The sequence below is a fragment of the Pygocentrus nattereri genome, chromosome 29, assembly GCF_015220715.1.
Source record: "Pygocentrus nattereri isolate fPygNat1 chromosome 29, fPygNat1.pri, whole genome shotgun sequence".
In the NCBI taxonomy this organism is placed as follows: Eukaryota; Metazoa; Chordata; class Actinopteri; order Characiformes; family Serrasalmidae; genus Pygocentrus; species Pygocentrus nattereri.
Genome location: NC_051239.1, coordinates 10,400,252 through 10,427,713, shown reverse-complemented (window position 1 = coordinate 10,427,713; position 27,462 = coordinate 10,400,252). Strand labels below are relative to the sequence as shown.

The 27,462-nt window shown below is 41.5% G+C and overlaps 1 protein-coding gene across 1 annotated transcript; it reads left to right on the top strand.

Annotated features, from left to right (window-relative positions):
* The first annotated feature begins 2,927 nt into the window (after window positions 1-2,927).
* On the top strand, window positions 2,928-26,119 carry slc25a37 (solute carrier family 25 member 37). Its single transcript, XM_017696357.2, has 4 exons — window positions 2,928-3,240; window positions 16,924-17,152; window positions 17,267-17,323; window positions 19,108-26,119. Exons 1-4 carry the CDS (start codon window positions 3,058-3,060, stop codon window positions 19,653-19,655), a joined length of 1,017 nt encoding a protein of 338 aa, XP_017551846.1. The 5' UTR covers window positions 2,928-3,057; the 3' UTR covers window positions 19,656-26,119.
* Window positions 26,120-27,462: the final 1,343 nt, after the last annotated feature.

The following is a 27,462-nucleotide window of genomic DNA, read 5'->3' as shown; positions in this document are numbered from 1 at the left end:
CAGATCCTGCAGAAGCAAAGTAGCCCCAGAGCATCACAGGACCACCATCATGTTTGACTGGTGTGATGTTCTGATGGTGGAATGCAATATTAGCTTATGCCAGATGTAACGAGATCCATGTCTTCCAAAACATTCCACCTTTAACTCATCATTCCACGGAATATAATCACAAAGTTCTTGGGGGTCATCTAGATGTTTTTTTCACAAGTGCGAGATGAACCATTGTGTTTTTTTTTGTTCAGGAGTGGTTTGCGCCTTGCAACTCTCCAAATGCCATTTTTGCCCTGCAGTTCTTTTGAGGTTTGTCTGTTTTCTTTTGTAACCTCCTGGATTCCAATCACTTCCATGACCACAGGTGTATAAAACCAAGTACCACGGCCTGCAGACTGCTTCTACAGACATTTGTGAAAGAATGGGTCGCTCTCAGTGAGCTCCAGCGTTGTATCGTGATCGAAGTCCAGTCGTGAAATTTCCTCACTACTAAATATTCCACAGTCAACTCTCAGTGGTACTATAACAAAGAGGAAGCGATTGGGAACGACAGCAACTCAGCCACAAAGTGGTCGGCCACGTAAAATGACAGAGCAGGGTCAGTGGATGCTGAGGCGCAGAGGTCGCCAACTTTTTGCAGAGTCTGTTTATTATTAATACCACTTATTTTTTTAAGCCTTTTGTTTCCCCTATCCCAACTTTTTTGAGATGCGTTGCGGCCATCAAGTTCTGAGTTTTTCATGAAATGGTAAAACGTCTCACTTTCAACATCTGAAATGTGTTCTGTGTACTACTGCAAATAAAATATGGGTCTATGAGATTCACAAATCATTGCATTCTATTTTTATTTACATTTTACACAGAGTCCCAACTTTTTTATAATTGGGATTGTAGAACACTCACGCACGTCTTTAGAAGACACGTCCTGCACCAAGTTTTGAGTTTGTTTTGAATACTCTTTCAGCACTTTTTGGCTATTGTAGAACAAACTGGCTTTTGTATAACTGATTTCAGAAGCCTGCAATATGCAAAGGAGTCCTCTAACCAATCACAATGTGCTATGAGCATCCTGCCCAATCACAGATCCACATGACTGTTGGGTGTTTTAATGCCTATAATCCAGCAAATTATTCAAAAAGATTATTTTAGTTAGAATAATGCAGTTTAAGCTTTGCCAGATCACATTATTGATTCACCAGTGTGCTTAAGATATTACAAGGCTTATTACAATCACAATATGTAGCAATATAATTGCAGAACCAGTATTCTGTTCATATCATTCAGCCCTGCAATAAAACAATGCAGAATGGTTTAGGGATGAGCACAAACTGCTCTGGCAGCAGCAGGTGTTGCCAGATAAGGAGAGCACAGCCCCACTAATCTGCAGATCCACCCTTAAACAGACTTGATGCTACACCCAACACACCCAGCACTGCAGCACCAGCCTTCAGACCCCACAACAGAGGGGGATAATGAGGACCATCATCCATTTTACACTGTTTTTGAAAGCTGGAAAGCAAATGAGGCAGAATAATTGTTGCACTATTATATACACAGCTTTTGCTTTCCAAGCAGCCCAACAATAGCAAAGTCCTGGTGTGCTCAAAGCCATAGGCTTAGTTTGTGGTAGAACTGTTCTTCCTGCAATCATAAAACACTAGGAAGATCTGCATGCCTCAAAACTCATCATAAGAGTGAGAAGGGCTGTTGTGAGGGAAGCCACAGAGAGGGCACTCTGAAAGAGCTACAGGGTTCAGTGCCTGATACTGGACTGAAGGTGTATCATACAACAATATTACGAGCGCTGCATACATCTGGCCTGTATAGGAGGGTGGCTAGAAAGAAGCTGTTACTGAAGAAAAAAGACATGTGGAGTTTGCCAGAAGGCGTCAGAGTAACCCATCGAAAATGTATCATAAGGTTTTTTTGTGCTGAAATGAGCCATGAGAATTGAGCTTTCTGGCTAAAATTCAAAACGCTGTGTGCGGTACAAGCCTAACACTGTCTATTCCTCATCAGACACTATGCCATCGGTGAAGCATGGAGGTGGCAGCATCATGCTGTAGAGATGCATTTCCTCTGTGGGAACTAGGCATCTTGTTAAAACTGAAGGATGGACAGGCGGTGCAGAATACAGACAGATACTACAAGAAAACCTGTTTCACCCTGCTAAAAACTAAAGCTTTAGAGAAATGTCACCTTTCAGCAGGACAATGATCCCTTACAGCACAAGGCCAGAGTAACACAGGAGTTGTTGAACAACAAAAAGATGAAAGTTCTGATATGTCCAGGTCAAAGTTCAGACCTAAATCCAAATTGAGAATCCACAAGTGTCAAGTCTGTCGCAGGTCTGTCAGGAAGAATGGGTAAAAATAATTTACAAACAAAGGGCAAACCTGGTAGAACCTTATCCCAGCAGACTTAGCAGCTACCAGGCACTAACCTGAAGGGGCTGAATACTTATGCAAGCAACATTTATCTTTTTTTTTTAGTTTTTTTTCTTAAATAGATCTGCTAACAAATAATGGATTTTGACGTCTGTGTACGTGTTTTTGTAACTGTCATGAACGTTATGACCTGTAAAGTCAAAGCTATCTTAACTGAAATGAATCGGTATAACGATGAATCGATTCCATCCATTGGATCGTACTGGGCGAAAGAATCGGTCCCGAGTCGCTGAAGTGAATCGAACTCCAAATCGACTGTACGGCGACTGCTCTGGATCGCTGTGGAATCAGAGTGGGAGCCGCTGGGAATGCGGAGAGGCGAGGATTAAAATTGGGAAAACGAGGGAGCAACTACGGAATGTTGATGCATTTTCAATATAAAATCGTGCCCCCCCCCCCCCAAAAAAAAACTGACAGAAAAAAGAGAAAAACGAGAGAAGAAACAGTAAAAGTTGTTCGCTGGATTTGTTTTGAGTGCCGCCCCGCTAATGACGTCGTGACGTCACGGCTGTTCCGTAACGCGGCCATGGTGGTGCCGCCGACTCGACTCGAGGCGGCTGACTGTAACGTGTGAGTGAGAGAGAGGAGAGAAGCTCATTCTCGGCTCAGTCCCTCCCGCATGGAGTTGCGAACCGAGCCGGTCGTGGCCAGTTTGGAGATGTCGGAGCCGAAAAGCGGGACCTCGGAGGCGGAGGAGTATGAGAGCCTGCCGCCTCACGCTTCCCTGGCGACGCACATGACAGCGGGCGCCGTGGCGGGAGTGCTGGAGCACACGGTCATGTACCCAGTGGACTCGGTCAAAGTAAGGCTCTTAGGCTGGCTGTCCGGCTGTCGGCGCCCTTGTGGGAGTGCTGAGGTCCGGCTAGGGCAGTGGGTTAACTCGCTGCCTCGGTTCTGTGAGAATTCAGCTGCTTTTTAGCACGAGGCTGAAGTTGGCTCCCTTTCCTGCCAACCTCTAATTCGAATTTTCCCGTTCCACCTTAAACGGTGCAGCAGTTACATTCGCACATTCCTGCACAGAACGTAACTGCTGCACCGTTTAAGGTGGAACGTTAGAATTCGAATGCGAGCTGACTTTTTAGCACAGTTAGCTAGCCGCGCCAAGGTGAAGGTTAGTTAACTTAGCCTTCCTGCAGCTGCGCTAGCCTGCTCTGCTGAGGGAAAGTTCTGCCTTAAAGTTTGGTCAGTTTAGGTCCGCACGCTTCAGGAAACGCACGAGTTGCTGTGCACGTTTTCCCGCTGGTATCCGAAAATGATTCCTGCTCATACGCGAGTGCTGCGTTTCGCGGAGCTCCTGAGAAACCAGAGAAACCAAAGTTAGATTAGATCAGTTAGATCCGACCAGGGCTCTTAAACGCCTGTCTGGTCCTGTGCGCCTCCAGCTGCCTAAACTGCAGGATCCCTGCACTAGATACTGGATCCAGGACCAAACACTGTCACTGAGAACCGATCCTCATTATCAGTAGGTCAAAGGGGGACTCCACCGCTTTTTCAAAATTTCTGCGTAATGGTTCAATATAAGCAGGGTCAGTAAAGCTCCCACACAGAAAGGTATTACATTATTTATTAAGAAATATGCCACCTGATGCGCGAGCCTTTGCTTTACAGTAGATTTAGAGAAAGGTTTTGGCCTAAAACATACAATTTAAATCCATTAATGGTGTAGGCGTACGTGCACAGCACTGTAGGTCATAGTAGTACCTGTAGGAATACACATTTTTTTCAGATTTATCGCTGTTTTACCATCAACATTGCATACAAATACTCCAAAAAGGGCATGTGGGATAACCCCTTACCAAGCCATGTTTTATTACACACTTTAACCTAAGAAAAGTTCCTTTAGTTTGCATTGAAGTCCCTGTAGATCATGAAGAGTAAGCCTTAGTATGTAATAAGCCTGGAACGGTAAGGGGGTAACTGGTAAAATGGCTATATTTGCCGTGCCCTCTGGTTTCTAGCATGTCAATCAAAACCATCTTTTCCATAGCGGAGACTGAATTATGCAGACATTCTGAAAAATCAGTGGAACTTCCTTTTAATATGAGAGATTTCATAACGTTGACTATGAAGTCATTCATGTAATAGGTGTCTTGTGTATTGCGGCTAATTTAATGTTCTATCATGGACGGCTTGTGTAGATGTGGAGAAAAGCTGGACTCTAGTCTGAGTTTTGTAGGTCTGTTAATAGTAAAGCTATACTTTCTGACTGATTGTGTACATTTTAGTTATTGTGTCCTACTTAGAAACTGAGACAAGCTCACGAAGTTGCAACACAGGTAGTGCTCAGGCGATTAAAGAGTGAAGGATGTGGTGCACTTTGTCCTTGAACTGTCTTACCAAATCTGCAACCGCTATTCCTTCCCGCTGTCTTTTTCCTGAAAGGAGAACAACTCTTGTTCCTCTTCTGTCTCACTTTGCTCCACTGCATGATGTCATTCAGTGTTGCTTTGTTGTTTCCTTTGCCACAGATTCCCTGAAAGACGGGCTTTCTTTTCTTATCTTACTGCATTGGATGTAAAACAATAGTCTTATGATGATGGTGAAAATGCCAGGCTGTTTTGTGTGCGCTAATCTTCAGACCAGCCTCAGTCCAGGCTCCTAAAACAACAGTTCATTCACAGACTCATGCCTGTCTTGCTAACTCGCTATGCAGTGTTTGGGCCTCCATGGCTCTCTGGGGAAATACTAGGTCTGTAGTATCTTTTCCTCTGTAAATGGACTCTTGTGTGAGCACAGACTCAGACCTGTCTAGTCAGGGTAGGGATTCTGAATGAAGCGGGCATCCTTAGTCTCCTACGTTTGGAACTTGCTGGACTACAGTCCGTCACACAACCTCAGCAGTGTCAAAGTACAGGGAATGAAAATGATCTGACATGCTGCCAGATAAGCCTCCGGGGCTATTCAGCCGGCGCTTGCCTAGCCTATTGTCACCGTTTCCTTCGAGGCTGCCAAAATGTGTTCATTCGCCCCTTTTGTGCTGGTCACTGTACTGCTGCACATACTACGTGTCTGGACGGCACATAGCCTCACAGACACGAGTAATCGCCTAATGAACCAGGCGGCTTTGCACTTCACCTGGAAGGAAGTGGGCTGTAATTGGGCTGTGCGTACGTGTGGATGTACGTTTTGTGGGTAGATGGAAATGAAATGGTCTGTTCACTTTAGCCCTGGTGATAGAAAGGAGGAAAGAAGAGGCTAAAGGACAGTAAATAGTTGGTAGGGAAGTGAAGTTGGGATAACCCAGCGTTGGAATTAGCTGTCCTTATTATACTGTTGATCAGGTTTGTAGTTGATGCGATTTTGATAATTTGTGATAATTATTTGTTCTTTTTTTAAAGGCCAAAAAATAAACACGCATAATAGCTTTGCCAATAAGAGTCCATGAACACATCTTCAGTTAACTGAAGAAGATAAAAGGCTTCAGATCAATGTATCGGAGTTGTTTTCATAGTTCTTATTCATTATTTATGTTTTGTTCTAGTTAATGCCAGCTGGAGGGCTTAGCCTAGTTATGGCACGGTCTCTGTCTTCATATTCTTTCAAAATATGTGAAAATAAGTGCGTCCATCAGACTTTAAATCTATACCTTGATCGTGCAAGTCACTAACTACCCATTGCCGGTTTATTGTAGGTAAGTTTTAAGCAATTAAAAATAAAGTATTCAAGTTTAAAGGAGTTTATTTTTGCTTTGGTCGAGTGACACAAGTACAGTGATCCAGCAAACTCAGGCTGCTTTTGAATTCTTCTGCCAAAAATGTCAGTCGTGTAAAATATGCAATCTGTAGCATCTCCAGTGAAAAAGCTGTCTGATGAGGTGCAACCAGTCTCCAGTGCACGCTGGTGCCTGTGTTTTAGGCCTGCCCGTATCACTATATTCATGTCTGGGCATTCATTTAGCCCTCAAAGTGCTAGCTCCCTACTTTGGCTATCTTATAACAAAGCTATCATCTTTGTTGTCTGTTGCTTTCAAAGGAGAGTCTTGATTAATGTAAGTCAGCCTGTTATGCTGTAAATAAGTCTGAATCAACATTTTTGACTGGAGTACCCATCACAGTAGGCACTATATATATAAAAAGGCCTCATATGACCTTTCTGTCCTGAGACCTAATGCACAAAGTTCTGTCTAGATTCTTTTCATAATCTGCTTTGTGATTAGCCTTTTCAGTGCCACAACGTGCCAATGAAGTCTTTTTTATTGTTTTGTGGAATACTTGCAGCTCCATGCCATGTTTGACACTTGAGTTTCATAACTGAATGTATTGACCCTCTTAAAACCAATCGATTACTTAATAGCACTGTGTAAATCTCTGTAATGTCAAATAAGTTTGTTATTTACTGGGATATCATTCCATTAGAAAGCAAACCAGCTTAAATGGATCTGATCAGTTGTTTTATGTAAGAGAACAGCCTGGTATCTGTAAGGTGGCGGAGTTTGCCTGTACGGCTCATGGTGTGTAAAGGCAGCTCTGAAAGCGCTCTGTGTTTTTTGTTTTCTGCTCCAGTCAGCCCCAGATTTCACTCATTGTCATTTTAATGCGTCCGGTGCTAGAGGGTCATTGAGTTTACATCTTCTGTCCGGCGAAAGAGGACAAACCAGAAACCTAAACAAACAGCGTCCAAAACCCAACATTAAAAAACTCTGTGTCATGCTTGTGTTTATCCTCAAGAGGAACAAGGAAAACATCAAAGTTTTGTTCAAGAAGAGGGTAAAATGTCCATTGTGCAGTTCTTGCCGCATTATATTTGGGGCATTTTGAGGCTGGCAGGTACATCAGACTGATGGCTTTTGCCAACCTAAATACAGCATGTTGAAGCTGGATGGTGACAGTGGTAGTAAAAGTACAGGGTAATGAAACAGGGAATTCCAGTATGAAGGAAATGATGTGAAATTGAGTAACGCTGCTGTTATCTCTCTGTGGGTGCTATTGAGCGTCCTTCTGAAGCCCTTAGGAGCCTAAACTGGCCTAAAAGTTTTCCTGTAACCTTTATACACGCTCACTCACCCAGCTGTTGGACCCATTTACCCCAAACTCATGCAGGAGTGTCTTTCCTTGACAAGCCTGTTTGAAGTGTGGCAGTGCAGTACAGTTATGCTCTGTATGGTCTGTCTCATAGAGATGCACCTGATTCACAGATAGGCCAGTTGACTAGTAGCATAAAAGTTTTATGATTCTCATTGTTTGTATTCGTTCACGTACAGTCTCTGCATTTTGATTGCAGGAAGGACATAGAGGTATTTCCTCAATGTATTTGAATACCTCAAGATGAGTTATGCAAGTTACTCTAAATAGAAGCTTCCTGATTGGTTTGATTGAGCATGAGTGCTCACTGTTTAGGTAGCAGTAGGTGGTTCAGACTTAAACAAAAGGGCTAAAAGGAAACTTCTTCCCTCCTCACAGGCCAGAAGTACACAGGAGTGTCAGTGGATTCTGCTGTTTTCTAACTAGACACGATGACTTGATGATTAAAAAACAAAAAAAAACAAAGGATGAAACGTACTTTCTTAAGTTAGTTTGAATGGATAAGGAGTAGACAAAAGTTCATAACTTTCAGTGGAAGTAGAAGGAACAAAGTCTTTGTACTGTAGTTTTGGAACATTTCCATTGGTCCAATCTTCACTATTTCTAGGCATTTTAAAAAAAAGGCGTTATTTATTCCAACACTGATGATATGCATATATACATGTGTATGAAATATTTAAAAAAAGCTTTTTATCTTTTCCATTAAAGCCTTTTGAAATCTTTGAAACGCTATGTACACTTTATTTGTTTGACTTTTTTTTTAACTCGATTAATCATCAAAATAATACATTCTAATAATTCTAATAAGAGGCTATGCAAGGTTTCTTAATGTTCAGTTTAGTCCAGTTTTTGTTTGGCCTTATTAGTTATTGGCAGATCACTTGATTCCTCATATAATCAATAGTGACAGCCCCGTTTCTGATTGGACAAACCTCAGACTCGGCTCATTTATGTTCTATTTCGTTATTAATGAAAACAGTACATAAACCGATCCACCCAACTTACACTAATGTAAAGCGATTCCAGAGTAAATGGTAAATGGAAGAGTAAACGGAGGCTGCATACATTCGTTTTTTATTTTTTTAATTTTTATTTTTTGGTTATCCTCATGTCAGGAGGAGTGGCAGGACTGAGCGCGGGTGTGGGCCTTTATCTCACTGTACCAGAGGTGTGTGTAACACTGTGGGTTCAATCACACTCTCACATGTGAAGGGCGTCACTATATAGATGGCACGCCCACGGTCTACATAATCAAGACTCTGACCTCTGCTGTAGAACTTTAATTCATGCAGTTGTTCCCCTAAACAATCCACATAGCTGGTTACATTTTAATGTATGTTTAGCAAGACGTCCTAGTAGATCAACAGGACTGTGAGGTTATGTGCTAAAAATATGCACCAGTTTTTCATTACTGTTCTAGACTTAACTTGTCTCCTCTGTTTTTTTGTTGTCCCGTACTAAACCCAGGTTAAAGTAAACAGTCTGCTGTTAATGGCGGCTCACTTCTCACTTCTAGAATTCCTTTCTGGGCTCCTCCAGCTTTTGAGTCCCCCCCATTCCCTGTGTAAAGGGAATGTAAGGGACGGTTTTCCGCCCCTCTGCTAAAGGTGTTGAAGTGAACTGAAGAGTCTTGACTTTGGGGAAGAATTTAGGCATAGTACCTATTAGGAAAGTCTGTCCCTGGACAGTTAATACCAGTCATACAACACCAGACTCCTATGTCTTTGAGTGGACAGAGTCCTATAAACCTGAAACTGAAGGCCAAATTTAAAAAAGTAAAATCGCATAGTTACTACCATTTATCTTGGTGATCTGTTGGAGGAGGGTAATCTTAATGTTTCAGTGTATTAAGACATTTTGGACAATTCTTCGTGGGAACAGTTTGAGGAAGGCCCTTTTCTGTCTCAGCATGACTTAGCCACAAAGTCCATAAAGGCATAGCTGGGTGAGTTTGGTGTTGAAGGACTTTACTGGCCCACACAGAGCCCTGCCCTCAACCCCATCACACACATTTGGAGTGACCTAGAACAGAGTTTGTGAGCCAGGTCCTCTCATCCAACATGACCTCACAAATGATCTTCTGGATAAATGGGCAAAAAAATCCTGCAGACACTCTCCAAAATCTTGTATAAGCTTACTGGAAGAGTGGAAGCTGTTATAGCTGCAAAGGGGGACCAACTCCTTTGGTGTGTCACACTACATTTGTACAGAATTGTGACTGAATTTGTGTGTGCCTGTTTAAACACTGACTAAATCACACCGTGTATGTCTGGTGGGAACATACATTACCCTTTTGGCATAAGTGAACAGAAACTTGGAGTGAGTAACACTTCTCTGTATAAGCAGACCTTCGTTCACTGCCAGCATGAGTCGATTGTTCATTAGCGTGGCAGCATACGTTAGGCTTATGCCACATGGTTTTACATGGTATCAGAATGTTGGTATTGGTGAATTTCTGTGAGGACAAGTACAAATAAATGCCATTAGGCCGATACCTGTATTGGTGTTCATGCATCCCTAGTTTGACTTAAACTGTATTGAAATGTATGAAATTTTTGTTTTTTTCAGGTTGTTCTGGCTGCTGCACATGGGCAAATCTCCACAAGGAGTTGGGGTTTTTTCCTGTTTGTGGCTTTACAAGCAAGCTGATTGCCTCTTTTTATTAAAAGGCAGGAAATTACCTGTAAATGGCCACCATGTTGAGCATAACAGGCTATTGCCTTCATCTAAACTGTTGCTAGGTTGGACCAGCTTTACAGAACATTGATAAAATCCCATTCAACCTAATTGTACCTCAGTTCTAGCGCACACGAACAGTTTTTGTCAAAAAGTACATTTAGAGTGCATTATTAATTTCACATAATTTTATTCTGTATGTATGTAAAATGTCATGCTGTTATAGGTCGGCTGTAGCTTTGACATTAGCACGGGGTCAAATTCGTTGTTGTCATTTCCAATCTGCCTAGTTTCAATCCTGGTCCTGCAGATCCAGCACGCTGGATTCAAATAATCAAGGCCTTCAAGGGTGTCTGGCAATATGAGCCAGGTGTGTTGGATCTGAGCTCTCCAGGATGGTAGAGCTCCAGGACCAGAACTGAGCACTATTGAGCCACAACAACATAGTCTAGCTTGGTACTCTAACATGTAACCTGTTAAACTCACAGTTGAGTATGACTCCAAACGAAGTCTGGTTGAATGAGAATTATCAGTACACTGCTATCTTGTCATGTGCCTTGTTTATAAGCATGGAAGGGTTTTTGTCCAAGATGCTTCTTCTGTGTAAAGCAGTTTTGTTTTTTTCCATTTGTCTTTCTGTTGCGTCATCTCGGACACAAGGCTACATGCTCTTCTTGGTGCAGATGACCAACTGGCATTGAGACAGCATTGTGACGTGGTACTGTTGAAATCTGGCTATTTTCTGCTAACATGCTGCGATTCTTATGTGCTGTCTTATAAGCTAGTACGCAGTAGTCTAATGCAGTAAGCTGTTACTGAGCGTCTGAATCGGAGTCTCTTGTGTTTCATAAACTAGATATTCAGTCTTGTATTCTTGAGGATCGTGAGCAGTTTCAGCTCATCTGCTCTTTCAGAAACACATTCCCTATTCTTGACCAAGAATAATAGCACTGCTGCAGTGGAACAAACAAATAATTGTTCCATGCCGTGCCTTGAGAAGTGTTCTTTTCTAATCACTTCCTGGACAACGTTTGTTTATTGGGGATGCTGTTTTAGACTGATTTCAGTCTTAAAATGAGTGTTTGGCTTAGTGATGAGCTGATTGCTGTTATTTTGCACGAGTGGCTTTCAGAATCATGTGTTCATGTGGACAGAATGTGAATTGTGTTTTGTTTTTCTGCTGAGTTGAGCCAAATTTATGTACATAAGAGAAAGCAGACAACGCATGTGTTGAGACACATTATGGGCTTTATAGAGCCAGGAGAACTCCAGTCACAACACCATCAGAGGGCAGTGAAGAGTAACGTTTGAGCTTGAGTTGTTTCCATCTGCAGCTTGAAACTATGAAATATCAGCCATTAAGAAGCAGAATAACTGATTAGCCAATTTGCCCACTTTACAGAATAGGCCAGCGCAAAACAGTGGCTATTCTGCCATTTTATCTAGTCTTTGCCTTAAGTAACTGAATGTTTCTGACTGTTTGTTCAGTTTGTGTTACAAACTACATTTTTGAGCAAGAAAACACATGGAAAGGAATATAAATCGTACCTCAATTGCACTTGATCAATCCTTTGATTAAATAGCTTGATAATAATTGCCACTTGATCCAAATTCCGGGGGGGCGGGGGTGGGGGGGTAGCGTCCAGCAATAAAAGAAACGTCTATTAGACAGTGATGGAAAACACTTTAGCACACAGGAAGCTGCTGCAAACGTGCACACAGTATAACTCCTCTGGTGGCAGTACTGGCTCCATTGGGTTCAAATTAAGATGCTGCCTTTTGGATTGCTTTTGGATCTTCATTGGCAGTGCATCCACTCCAGTGACCTGAAGAATCGCCCTGTCTGTCAGGGCGCTGAGAAGCTGCCCTGCCACCAGCAGCCAGTAAGGATAAGGATACCCTCAGGATTAGGCCAACCAATATAAAGGAGTAGTCCGAGGCGTCCAGTCCAGAGTCAGGATGAGCCAGTAAAGCTTTATCAGATGGACCCCAAAGGAGGAGGTTATTTAGAATGCTAGAGCAAAAATATTGTAATTAGCATTCCACAGCTAAGTGAGTTGGAAGGAGCCATTAGAGCTTCAAGCCACACCTTACTAATCACTGAATGAAGGCTGGCATGCGGAGAGGCTTAAGCCCAGGCATCATTCCAGCCTAGATCAGGATAACACACTTGCACACGCACACACTTCTGGGCAGTACTCCAATCCAGGTCAGGGTGCAGGGCCTGTCCATGTTACTTTACTATTTCTACTCGACGCCTGTAGACACCAATAGATAGTGACACATACCAACACACACAGTCCACTGTGAATGCCAACAGTGCCCATTAAAAGTTTAGGTACACCTAGCTTTTTAAAAGGTTTTTAATGCAAGTGGGCTTCGTCTTTGTGAGTTAGTAGTAATTTATTAAAGTCTATCCAGCTACAGTTTGTAATGCTGTGCATGGATTCTCACGTCCTCGTTTAACCACTCAAAGTACCACTCAAACCACTCAAAGTGGGTACGAAGACGGAGACGGATAAAATGTCCCAACAATTCAGTGAAGTGGCAATGTCATGTCTTTTTACAGGACTCCAAAATGTTATAGTTTAGCTTGTATATCCAAGTAAGAAATTCATATTACGCTTCGCTACTACAAAGCACAAGTGCCATTATAATAAATCTGTTGCCAATGATGTGTTAAGGACATGACTTGAGACTGCAGAAGTAGCACAGCTCTAATGCTAAATAAGTCAGCTGATGTGAGAAGATATTTCTCACACATTGACACGTCGTCCACTGCGGAGAAAAGACCCCATGTAGAAAACGACCACTCCTCATCAGCATCCGACTGTGTGCTGCTAAAGTGTTAGCCTACACCTGTACGTTGATTTTGGTCCCCAAGGTTAACCAAAGATTCATTCATTAACTCAAAATCATATCAAAATTAGTCAGAATGGATGTCGCTAATGTTGCAAGGGAAAGAATATCACACTGAAATATTTGTGACAGGCCACACATTTTATCCCTTTTTGAGAAGTCAAGTTTTAAGTTTATCAAAACATTGTTGGATGGCACTTAATTGAATGAAGTAAGATATTCCAAATGAAACACCAGGTAAGGTCTAAGATATCCGGCAGAACAATGCAAATATATACATTTCAGTTAAATATGCTTAATGCATGCTGTAAAAACAAATGTGTAAAGTTAAAATGTGAAGAATGAATCACTGATGGTTTAAAGGCTCTATACCTGGTGCCTCTTGGTGTAGTTGAGTGGTTGCACGTATTGCGTACTGTTCTGTTAAGGATAGTGATTCAGTTGACCAGGTAAAAATGCCTGGAAGGGATGTCTCATAGAGCCTGTAGAACCTCGCCAGATTAATTTGGTCACTTCCGCTGTTTTCTTCTTTGTAGTGAATAGATTGCATATGTTTGCCCAGTGAGTCTACAGCATGAATGGATTTTAGTTCTTTCACAAGGTCTTTAGATAGCCCTGCTTAAACAACCTTGCTCCAGAACAGGCCAGATGAAGGTCAGATCTACATGAAGCAACACACCTGGTGTGAAGCCTGGATGCTTAACCACCCTAAGATAATGAATCAGTAGTGAAACCTTATTGGTAATGTAAGTAATGTGGTTATCCTTTCTAAGGTCTGAGTTGATCTGGACACCTAAGAGCTTTATAGATTCCACACCCTGACCCTGCAGGAGAAGACTGATCAGGTCTGTTATGAGGTTTTCTAAAACTGTTCACCAGGTCTTTCTTGGAGCATTTGATGAAAGGCAGAAGATCTGGCCCACCGGAATGACTGCATCAACAGCAGTTTGCATTTGAGCAGGGAGAGCTATTAACAGCTCAGAGAAGGCCAGGTCATCTGCATACTTAATGGCTTCCAAACAAACAGGCAACATCTGATCCAGCATATTTATGCAGAGGACAAAAAGAGGGTAACATTCAACCCTTTGGGCACACCAGCCTGTGTGGGTTACACAGCTTGGTGTCTTCCCAGCAGACAGCCATGTGAGGTCAATAATATATCATTGGAAATACTAAGTGAGGCTAGTATGGATAAAAGCTGACCATGATCTGTCAGAAGTCCTGGCAATGTCAACACTCACCAGGTGTTAAAACCACCTTTGGGCCAAAAGACTTTCAATACATGCTTTTAAAAGATAACACCAATCATTTTATAGCTGATTCCTGCCTTCCATACCTAGGAAGATATTTTAAGCTGAATGGAACCACTGTATTAGCCTGTGTTAGACTCAGTGCCTGCAGTCTGGCATGAAACATCCTACATACAGTAATAATCATACTAAGTGGTAAATACAGCATATCTCTTAATGTTTGATAATGGTTTAGGGGTGCTTAAGCAGGAGTGCGTATCATGTGTCTTTAGGGGGTAAGATCAAACTTGTTCAACACAAAGAAGTTGAGCTAGAGTAAAGCTAAATTAAAGGGGAATTAGGGGAATAAAGAAGAAAAGAATGGTGAAGTGGATGCGGTTAGCTTATCGAGCTTCGCAGGGTAATCTGTGGTAAAGTTATTCACTCTCTGATTACAGAATAGAGAAGATGCTGTTTTAGCTTGATGTTTACTGTAATTGTGAGGATTGCTTTTAAACCTGCTCTTGCAGTCTGCAGTGATAGTTCTACAGTTACTCCACTTACTGTATAGCTGCACTTTGTAGTTCTACAGTTACAGACTGTAGTCCATCTGTTTCTCTGATACTTTGTTAGCCCCCTTTTACCCTGTTCCTCAGTGGTCAGGACCCCCATGGACCCTCACAGAGCAGGCACTATTTGGGTGGTGGATCATTCTCAGCACTGCAATAACACTGATGTGGTGGATGTGTGTTAGTGTGTTGTGCTTGTGCTCTTACCTGATCTGTGAGGATCCATGGGAGTCCTGACCACCAAAGAGCAGGGTAAAAGGGGGCTAACAGAGTACACAGAGAAACAGATGGACTACAGTCTGTAACTGTAGAACTACAAAGTGCAGCTGTATAGTAAGTGGAGCTGATAAAAGGACAGTGAGCGTAGAAACAAGGGGGTGGTCATAATGTTATGCCTGATTGGTGTATATACTGTATTTATATACTTAAATCCTTCTGTATCCATAAATGAGAAAGTGTTGTGTAATTACATGCACATTACTTTTTAATTATCATTGGCAATACCTCAAATGTGCATTATCAGTGTCAAAATAGTTTCAAGTTTATTTGTCCTTTGCACATGTCAGGACGTTTATGCATTGAAATGCTTGTGGTGAGGCTCAGGCAATCACTCTACAGAAAGTAAAATATTAAAACTTATTTAACAGTCTTGAATCCCAGCAACTCCAACAGTCTTGGGCTCTGCTAATAGACTGAGATGCTGGAACCAAGTGTGTGTACTCATTAATAAATAGAAAGTGTCAACATTTATAGCCTGGGTCCACACTTTTGCAGATGTGCCATCTTACTTTGCAACCATGTAATGCCACATACTGCCTCACTGGTCTTGCAAAGCCTCTTTCAGTAAGCATAAAGCTTTCTATCCCACTGGAGTAATGTGGAGGTTATAGTTGCAGGCCTTTTCCAGGGCATCCATGTTTATACCTTTTGGGAGAGAACCTGTATCCAGCTCCTGTGCTTTTCTGTGAATGGCCATTTCAGGAAATGAGAAGCAGCAACAGCCGTTTGTGCCCGTTCACTCAGCAGTGTTTCTCGTTCTTAGCCTTGATCTGGCCAGTTCTCCACGGCTTTTGTTATCCACCCTCATGCCAAATCATTCACACATCACAAAGCATGTTTTTATTACAGCAGTGAAACACGGTGCAGTCAGAGAGATGGGCTGCCCTATCTCTCGCTGCATATTGATCCCTTTTCCTTCCCGTCATTTCATTAACAATAAAATGTCCTTTTTCTTTTCCCAGAAAGGATCTGTCCATTTTTGAAGAATCTGTGTAAAATCTGTTGTGTAGAAGTTGGTGGACAGTCAAGTTTGAAACATTTGTATCCACAATACTGCCTGTTCTCACAACACATTCTGCTAGTTTGGAGGAAATGGACATTTTGGGTTTGAATTTTTTTTTTCATTTTGGGATTTTTCCCAACGTCCTAAAGAGTTTTTAAAATCTCTGTTTAATTCCTCTGGATCAGCTTGACATGGCATGGCTTTACCATCTGTTGACTCTGTACGGTACTGGGATAGTACTTTTCTCCATTGTTCTTATTATCTTACGATTGCACTGTTGAGAAGTCAGTTATCACCAGAATTAACAAATGCAGCTAGTCATCAGGAGATTGCAAGTTTGATCCCCAGCGATGCCACAGCCAAACTACAAGAGCATAACTGGCCTCAGTCTCTCTGGGTGGGTAGGATCGTCTTTCCTTTCAACCCTCACCCATTGCGATGCTAGCCAACGACGGAGGCTGCTAGCTAACTTGCACTGTGTATTGTAGTCTATTGTATTGTAGTCTATTGTATCGCACTGCTCTGTGTTCAACTCTGCTCCTTTTCTCTCGGTATCTACAGTGACTTTTTGTTTCTAGCAGTATCTGAGCTCAGGACTGTCTTTCTCTCTGACCTATTGCTAACTAGCAAAGATACTTTCTCTAGATAGACAAAGCACTTCTTGTAAGTTGCTCTGGATAAGAGTGTCTGCTAAATGCTGTAAATGTAAATGTAGTTCTTCACTCTCCTGTTACATAACCATGTAATTATTCATGTATTTGTGTTAAAGTGTAGAATAGAACTCTAGACTAATGAGCGAGAAGCTGTTCTGTTGTAACTCTGGATTTTGTCCCTGCTTCCTCTCCGCAGACACGTATGCAGAGTTTACAGCCAGACCCAAAGGCTCAGTATCGGAGTGTGTATGGAGCGCTGCAGAGGATCGTTAGAACCGAGGGTCTCCTGCGGCCCCTAAGGGGTCTCAACATCACTGTGCTGGGGGCCGGCCCTGCCCACGCCCTTTACTTCGCCTGCTATGAGCGCATCAAGCGCAGCCTCAGCGATGTCATTCAAAACGGAGGCAACAGCCACATTGCCAATGGTACGTATGACTGTTGTGTCACCATGAGTAAGCACATTACTGATTGTCCACATGAAGAGCATTTGAAGAAGTGATGCAGTGCTCTAAAAATGAATCATTTTTTCTTCCTCTCAGGGCTTGCAGGAAGTGTAGCGACTGTGCTCCATGATGCAGTTATGAATCCTGCTGAAGGTACCATTCTAAGTCATTGTAGTATTTAACAGAGAACTTTTCAGGGCTTTTTCCAAGGTGGAATGCGTGTTTTTAAAGGGTACATACCATGGATAACGTTCCATATACGGGGACTAAGCTTCAAAACCTACTTTGCATTCATCATGGTTGTTGTCACCTGTAGCAGTTAATGGAAATGTGATGGATTAAAAGCTGTTAATATATTAAGGAAGACTATTAGATGTTAAGCTGTTCCTGGCAATCAGGAAGCAGAGTCATCACTGTAACCTTCCAAACAATCCAGACATCTAAAGGCTGTGGCAGAAGTTTCTTTTTTCCAGTGTCTCTGAGGATTTCAGTCAGACGTTAACTTTTGCACAGTACAGTACATCAGGCAACACTGTGAGGATCGTGTTCTTCGATTTCTCCAGTGCATTCAGCACCATACAGCCTGTGCTGTTAGGGGAGAAACTGCGGCTGATACAGGTGGATGAATCCATCATCTCATGGACAGTGGACTGTCTGACTGGACCACCTCAATATATGCAACTGCAGGGCTTGTGTCTCAGACAAGGCTCTGTGCAGTGGGCACCCCAGGGGACTGTATTAGCCCCACTCCTATTCAACCTGTGCACCTCTGACTTCAGGTACAACACAGAGTCACAGCCATTGTGGGGTGCATGAGGAATGGATTGGAGGAGGAATCCAGGAAGCTGGTGAAGGACTTTGTTGACTGGTGTAAGCTGAACCAGCTGCAGCTAAACATCAGTAAGACTAAGGAGATGGTGCTGGACTTGCCTTGTCACCGGTCACTATTGATGGAGTTGATGTGGAAGTGGTCGAGACCTACAGATATCTGGGTGTGCACTTGGACAACAAGCTGGACTGGAGCTGTAACACTCTCGCAGTGTACAAGAGAGGCCAAAGCCATCTCTACTTTCTGAGGAGGCTGAGGTCTTTTGATGTGTGCACTAAGCTCCTATGGACATTCTACCAGTCTGTTGTAGCAAGTACTCTATTCTATGCTGTTGTTTTGGGGCAGCAGCATTAACAAAATAAATTATTAGGAAGGCTGGCTCTGTTGTAAGAGTCAAGCTGGACTCTTTGGAGGATGTAGCAGGACAGAAGATGCTCAAGAAGCTGTTAGGCCTCTTGGACAACACCTCACACCCTCTGCATGCTACACTGGATAAACAGAGAAGCACATTCAGTGGTCGTCTGTTACAGCTGTGCTGTGTTAAAGAGCGCTGTGTGAGATATTTCTTACCCACTGCTATAAGGCTCTACAACGAGTCTCCTTACTGCAGAGACGGTACTGATCTCCTGTTATCTGAACTGTGTTCAACCACATCACTGTATCTCCTCTCTGATTAATACACAGTCTGCAATATATCACAACTATTACTGTATACTAATGCAACTCCGAGTTAGTTATGTCTATAATATGTGCTTTCAGTTTATCTCATACCACTCAGTGCCTGCTGTCTGTAAATACAACAAATGTCTCATATGCCATGTAAATATGTAAATATATACTTTTATTTCTCTTGTACTTTAACTTATGTCTAGATTTATTTATATTTTTCTGCATAGTAAATGTATTTATGTCTTGCTACTGAAACACTGCAATTTCTCTCCGGGATCAAGAAAGTTCTATCTATCTACAAGGCAGCCAAGAACATCCTGTATTGTTCTAAAGAATAAAGAGAGAGATCATGTAAAAGTGATTTATACACACAAGAAATATGTAGCATAAGACACCCCCAAATAAATCTTAACTTTTTTCCCTTTTATTCCTTCCTCAGTGGTAAAGCAGCGCATGCAGATGTATAACTCACCCTACCGAGGCCTCTGGGACTGCGTGCTGACGGTCAGTCGTAAGGAGGGCCTGGCTGCCTTCTACCGCAGCTACAGCACGCAGCTCACCATGAACATTCCCTTCCAGGCTGTGCACTTCATCAGCTATGAGTTCATGCAGGAGCGGCTGAACCCTCAGCGGCAGTACTGGCCTGGGACTCATATCCTTTCGGGTGCGGCAGCCGGAGCTGTGTCTGCCGCGGTGACCACACCGCTGGATGTTTGCAAAACCCTCCTGAACACACAGGAGAACGTGGCCCTCAGCTCGGCGCATGTGAGTGGCCACCTCTCGGGCATGGCCAACGCCTTCAGGACAGTCTACCGGTTGGGCGGACTGCCGGCCTTCTTCAAGGGCGTGAGGGCAAGGGTCATCTACCAGATGCCCTCCACAGCAATTGCATGGTCTGTCTATGAGTTCTTCAAGTACTTCTTGACCCAGCACGAGCAGCACAGCTTGGAACTGTCGAGGGAGGCAGACAAGACTGGGCCAACATGAGGCTAGGGCAATGGTTCCTGATCCTGGTCGTAGAGTACCCTGCCTTGCACCAACATACTAGCCAATCAGCTAATTGAGCTGTCTGTGCTCCACCCACAAGTGCATTTTAATAGCTGTTGTAAGGTTGTGAGCTTTATTTTTAGTTGACAGAAATTCCCACGTTTAGGCATAAAATTATGATAAATATTTTGTTGATTTTTTTTAAGTGCAAATATGTTAAAAAACCCTCTACAGAGAGCCTGATTACTGTTTATTTGCTGAATTTAACACATTGGGGAAAAATATAGCCAAAAATGTGGTATAAAAGTTATGGGTCATCTTATATTTTATGTTTCATTTTTTGGTACCACTTTAAAATAAGATTACCCTTATAAAGCGTTCATTAATGGTTTAAAATGAGTTTATTAATGGTTATGAATTAGGCCATAAAGACCTTAATCATTTAATAAGCAGTTACAACACACAAATAAAAAGGTTCAAAAGTGACCTGTTGTTTGCCTAACAGTGAACATTCATTCATTTATGCATCTTTTTTTTTTTTTTCCTCCCCAATTTAGTCGTCTCTAATTCCGCCCGGTAGTTAGCCCCCCCCCCCCTCTCAATGCTAGAAGGGCAAATGCCAGCACAGGCTTCCTCTGTGAAGCACCACTGCATCTTTTCAAGCTGCTGGTGACCCTACCCAGCCCAACCCAACCAACCCATCCACCCACCCAGAGAGAGCGAGGCCAATTGTGCTCTCATGGACTCCCGGCTATGGACAGCTGTAGCATCACCACAGATTGAACCCGTGATCTCCTGATGGAGCCAACGGTTAGACGGTTGTGCCACTTAGGAGTGCCCATTCATTTATACCTTTTAAAAAGTCAGATTTTGATGCTTACCTATCTTACTTTGTCTTCATCAGTTAGCAGTGAACTCATCAGTTTCACCATGTATTGATATTCATCAGATATAACAGCTCACTTTTGCCCTTTTTATTAATGTTATAACTGTTTATGAATGATTTTTAAAGTGTATGACCCACTAACTTAACTAATAACCATGAACAAGTTAATTTTAAACTCATAATTCATAAACACTTTATAATGTTAATCTTATTTTAAAGTGGTACCCATATTCACACTGTTTTAAACAGCATGTAATATTTAAATACTGCAGGTGTTATCATCACTTAGAAAATCAGCAAAACCGGTATTTTGACCAGGGATATTCAAACTATTGCATAGGACAGTAAAAAATGTAAAATTGAATGCATTTAACTAGAGTTATTGTCAAATGCATATGTATGCTGAGAGGTCATTTGCTTTTTCTACACTAAAACTTGATACTTGATAAGCTAATCATAATAATTGAACGATTACTGACTAGCATTTTAAGGCTTTCTAGCTAATTAAGTTAATGTCATAGCCTGCGCATCTTCTGTAGAGCTCATCCAACCTAATAACAGTTACTCCGAAAGACTGCTTTTGTGGACGGAGTTTGGATAGGTCAGTTAAAAAAACCCTTCTTGAGTTGAAGTGGACTAGACAGGGATACTCCAGAAACAGGTTTGAGGACCGCTAGGTGGTTGAGTTTACTGATACTGTCCACTCTTGGGGCTTCATATAGACCCCTCAGAACAGAATCAGCGCTACACAGAGAGAAGGTGTGGGAAGACCAACCGTGTTTGTCTGTGTCACACTGTGTGCATAAAATTGCCCCAAGTTCTCTTCGAAACAGATGAAGTTCAACTCTAAAAATGGAAAAGAAGAATGTAGACATCCGCTCGTGATGGAATGAGCACTTCCTCTCCTTTCGCAATCACGTTGTTGGTTCTGTATTCAGATAATATATTTATTTATTGGAAGAATTTATTGCTATTACAAGCAGGAAATATATTTAGACAAGAATATGTACACAAATGTGCACATGCGAAATTGCCCCACAGAAAGAGGGGAAAAAAGAATGACAGCAGACTTGGGTTTGTCTCATGTCCGTACTTTGGGTCCGGTTCTGCCAGAGCAGCCTTGTACTACCTTTATTCTTGGTCATTTCACATCACATCAAGTGCACCAGTGCCACTAAATTGATTGTGCTGTGCTGTGATGGTGTGACCAGTAGGTGTGCAATGGGAATCAGACCCAAAGTCACATTCTTCCAATCCATCTGTTTCTATGGTAACAAGAGACAGCTGTACATTTAGCCTCTGCCATGTTTTTAAATTTGATGTAGAAAATTTGTATTTATTATTAATTTGTTTTGCTCAGATTTCCAGGGCTTCTGCTTCTGCAGCCCTCGGAAAGTCCTCTGAGTGTTTATAAAGGACTGTTTAACACAACACATTCCCCAGTTCTGCTGCGAGATGAGTACCAAACAAGTATGTTTTTAAGGAAAGTGCTCTTCATTGGCAGAAGGCAGCCTTAACTTCAAAGGAAGGCATTTATCTTCAGTGACTAACATTTGTCTATGGATTTCAATTAGTAATATTGTCGCTGTCGTGCTAAAACCTCGTTGCGTAATTCGAAAACTCCAGTTACCTTTTGTATTGTGTGAGTAACAGTACAACATAGGTCCAAAATGAATGTTTTATCTCCTGATATAAAGTTACTGTCTTGGGATATGAGGTTTTGTTCTGACAGCGACAATATTAATGCAGTTGACGGGTCCAAAGAAGATAAATTTTATACAGCATTTCCTAGTCAGATTTATTATTAACTACGGCCTTTTACACATTCAAATATATATATATATAATTTTTAAAAAATATTTCAATGCACTAGCGTGAAGAGAGAACTGGATTTAGTCCAGAAGTCTCAAATCCTGACCTTGAATCCAGTTTCCAGTTCTGAATTTTGCATTCACTATTAAAGGGCAATTCCACTTTTTTCTGCATAATTAAATGATCACTATATACACCAAGTCATTCAGAGTGATTTGATGTGAAATTGTCCGTTCTAGAGAAACTTGCCGACTTGTTCACAGTGGTGGTGATAGGACCCAGATGTCAGGAGCTTTAAATGGCCTCTGGAAGCTACATCACAGCAATATATTACATAAAACTGATGAATATGTTGTCTAATGCCAGAGACATATCTATATTTAATTCATTCATGGTGGAAAGTAGTCCTCAGAGAAAAAATATTTCCCCAGATTAACATCACCACGTATAAAAACTAATAGGTGTAGGTTCACTGGCCGTTTTGGATAGTAAGTAAAATGGCTATGTTTGCATTGTAGACGTGTGACCTCTGATTCCTGCCAGCACCACTGTAATGGTGTAGACTACATTGTCTACAGTGGACTGACTCACATCAAACCACTCTAAATGACTTTTACATCTCAATGATGGAGATATTTTGAAAAATCTGTGGAATTCTCCATAACTCTCGATGTCACTGATTGGCAGCCTAGTGTCTTGTCTGCAAGTGATTACCAAATCTGAATAAACTGATTACAACCCGATCCGGATACTGGATTCAGGTTCTGGTTTTAAAGGCTGTTGATTTTTGCAAAGGCGTCCTGGATTTCAGTCTCTTAACAAGTGGTCTGTTTAAGTTATTTTAGTATATTTTACTGTGTTGAGTGTTAATGACACCTAATGAATAGGCAGTTAACCATTCTGGAAAGAATGCTGTAGGCTATGCCATTGTAATGGCTGCTTAGCACCAACAGCTACAGCAGTGGGCTTTGACTAAATAGATGTTAATTGCTTAATCTGGGACCACACTAGGGACTTGATCAGTGTTCTGATCAGTGTTTGTTGAAGTTGTTAGTTTTGTACTGATAGAAGTGTGTGCTTTACTCTTTCTGGCCTCTTTCAGTTAAACATTGAAGTTATTTAAACATATAGGGCTGGATTCCCAGACCCAGATTAAGCCTAAGGCCAGACTAAAAAGACTCCCCAGTGGTGATTCTTGATTGGTGCTTAATCCGTGTCTGTGAAACCAGCCTGAAGTGCGTTTATCTGCCCTTACAAACCATAAGCCTTGAGTGATATTTCCATAGCAAGGTACAAAAACCTGTTTTTGCAGTCCAGCAAAAATCCTGTTTTCTCCTTATTGCAAAGCTTGTGTGTCTCTAGATCCTGTGTGTAGATGCATTGTCCCAGTGTCATAATGGGTAATGTCTTGGCTCAAGAGTCTGCATTTGAGCGTTGAGTGCTTTGCACTGAAATCACGCACAACAGTATAAAGTCCTTGGAAGTGTAATATTGTATATATTGTATTATGTATCTTAGAGGTGTCAGTACTGGCAGCTTTTTCTTTATTTTTTGGATATTTAGCTCTTATTTTAGAGCATGTGTATGCTGGTCCCAGTGGGGAACCATCAGTCTGATGGTAAATGCACTCACCAAATGCATGGATGCCTCATCCCACGTCTTTATTAGAGCCCAGCCAGTATGAAAATTGGCACCAATACAAAGTTTGAGCTAAAAATGAAAAAGGAAAAGCTCGTTCTATTGTAAGAAAAAATATTGCCGCTTTATTTGTGGGATTTTTGTCGATGCTGATTTTTATCGGTCACTCTTCATTTACAGAGTATTGTTCGTGTACATATTTAGTAATAATCAAAGTAACGTCTCAGACTGACCTTGTAGCAAATCAGAAGAAATAGAACCTTTTGGCGCATCACGATACAGTCATCCCCTTTACTTGTGGACCGCCTGAATGTGTCTGATGTGTTTCTATGATCTATGCAGCTCCATCCCATGATAACTATGGGTTACTGACAGGGATGTTGGTGGGTTTGAGAGGTTTCGGTGTTGAGGCTGGTTCAAATGGCTTGGCAGTGGGTCCTTCCTCTGTCCGCTTCCTGTTCCCATTGCCGCCCTTTTCCCAGACTTCTGTCCCCAAACAGCTGGGAAGTGTTGGACATTCCTCAAAATTCTACCGGAATCTGTGAATCCGAGGAAATTTGTTTGTTTGCCTTTTGATTAAACACTTACTGCTTTAGTGTTTCATTCGCTAATGCATTTTTTAAAGCACATTAATTACTTTATACTCAAAGACCCAAAGACTTCTTTTTATATATTCGCTTAAACACAGTGTTGCTTGAAAACAGATGCCACCATAAAAAACAGCTGACATAAAGTAGTGGATTTAATGTTGTTTAAAGGAATAGCTCAAACAAACATGCTAACATGGCTAACAACAAGCTAGTAGCCACTAACTAGCGTGACCCGATTTGCCTAATTGCTATTCATTCATTCACTCTTAGCAACATTAGCTTTTCTGACCAAGCTGGCATTTTAAGAATGTGTTCATCAGAAATAGCCCTGAATGTTTCCTTAGATTGGAACTTTGAATGGCCTTTTTCTGTGTGTTTTAATGTGTGTTGATTTTAGCTTGTATTAAATGCTCAGTGGCTATGAAGCCCTGCTGTCAAATTGCTTTTTTTTAGCCCATGCAATACGTATTTAAAGTGGAACTTAAAGTAATGGTATGGTGGAAGTTTGACTCTACACAGTTGTACACTTTTCCCAGGTTTAGTTGATCAGCTGAGACATTTTGTCCAAGTTTTGCCTAGTTTAAAACTGGACATATGAGGCTAACGCTGCAAAAGAACACGAGTCAATAGGCACCTAAACAGTCACCCAAATCCTTTCAGTGAATATGTCCCTAATACGTCTCACACACTCACAGGCCATCATTAAGGCTGGACAGACCTGTTAATGGAGGTCTAGAACACATTATGAACTGCTGTGACATGCAAAAATGAGCAAACTTTACCTTGTTGTCGAACGCTGTGTTCATTTATATAGTTCTCACTGTCGTATTGTCCGTAACCGCCTCAGCCAGTCTGTGTGACCTTGAATCTTGATCTGAATGCAGTTTGAGTGGGTTGAGAGAAGTTTTGGAGATGTCTTCCAGAAAAGATTTGGGTGACTACTGACTTGCAGTGCTTTTTAGCATCGTTAACCTTGTAGCTCTTGTCTTGGCTGAGCTACATCTAGGCTGTCAGTGGCAAATTGTCAAAATGTGATTTTTTTTGCCAAACCATTACTTTAATGATGGCTGTTTTATTTATTGTTTAACTGCACAGAACCTGATCTTTAGTCTGAATCTTTCTATCTGCTGCCAGATTGCTTTATGCTGTACTCTGCATGTGTTAACTAACTCCATTTCTGTGATTCTCTTCTGGCTCACTCTGTGATCGATTCATTGTGAAACATCCGTCTCTGCGCTGTTGGCTGTAGGAAAGTATAAGTCAAAACTTCGTGTGTCCGTTTCATGTTTTATTTGCGAGTGTAACAGGGTTGCCACAACCTTCCCAAACCTGCATTTTCACCACTGAAGAAACAGTGGACACAGCTGCTTTCTCTGCGCACAAAACCGAAAGGAATATTGAATACAGAGTGCCATCTAGAGTACTAAAGATACTTTACAATGGAGACCGTAATGTAGATGCAAAATGTTTATTGATTTGTGAAAATGCTGCTACAGTTTGTAACACTGGAGCCGGAATAAAAAGTTAATAAAATTTTATCTTCAATTAATTTTTCATTCAGTACACTCATATAGCAGTGATAGGCATATGGGCATTTTATAGTATTTACGTATTTATTTCATTATATATTTACATTGTTTGGACTGGACTTTTATGCCACTAGCTGAAAGGGCAATGCCTGGCAAACAATAAAAGGGCCCCTTTGTGCGGCTTTTGAAAGATTGATAAGTGGAAGAATACAATTGTATGATTGCGTTGATTTAGTGAACCTATTGAAAGTCACAGTAAATTGGAAATGAATACATATAATCAATAAGTTTATACATATAATTAATAAATGTGGCAGATTTCCCACTGGGAGGGTGGTGTGTGGTGGAGGTGACGCATGATGTTATTTGTTAATATTGCTTTTCCCACCTTGTTGGTACATAGTGATGTAATGAAAAAAGAGAAGATGTTTTAGAGACAAGAAAAAGTCACAACATGAGAAAGTTGTCTCTTAAATGATAGAAGATCCTGCTTAATATGACCAGGAACATACACTTACAAAGGAAACAATAGAAGGGCCCTTCATTCCTGGGTCCTGTCCAGTCACATTATGGGTTTCCATAAAACATAATGCAAGATTTAAAAACTTTTAGTTATGAATTTTACCCCATCAGGTTCAAAACTGAGTTTAACTGCTCACAGAATGACTGAACTGACTTGTGGACTGGATGTAACTACACCTCAAACTATTGTCATTAGCCTTGTTTCAGTAAAGTCAGAGTGATTTATTGGAGGGGGCACTTTTAGTCTGAGCATGACATCACACTACACTACGCACATTTAGCCCAGACAATTTAGTTTTCATAGTACAAAAACGGTCTCAGTTTAGTTGGATAGTCACTCTAGTCCCCTATAGATTATCTGCAGATGTTCAAAGTGTTAATTGGTGAAACTCGGTTGATTCTAAACAGTGGTGGGGTTAGGATTTGGACCAGGGTGAGGGTAGGGTTGAGGTTTTGGTTTGAGGTTAAGTTAAGGGTTAAGATGAGAGATTGAAAGAAATTTGTAGTGAATTTAGTAGATATTTAGTTGAATGTAACTTGAAAGCAATGTATCTACAAATCATCTAAAGTGGACTATCCAAATAAAGTGTTACACAAAAAACATTTAGAAAAAGCTGAACCCCCCCAACATAAACCATTTGTCATTAGGTTTTACAGGATGTTAGAAATGTCAGATAATTTCTAGTCCTTGACAAAAAAAATGTCATTATTAATAAAGGAACTGCACTAAAATATTCTTTTTTTTAAGTGAAATGGTTGTGGGGTAGTGAGATCTTATACTGGGGGCTTTTCACCAGAAGTGCCCAACTACCCTACATATTTATATATAG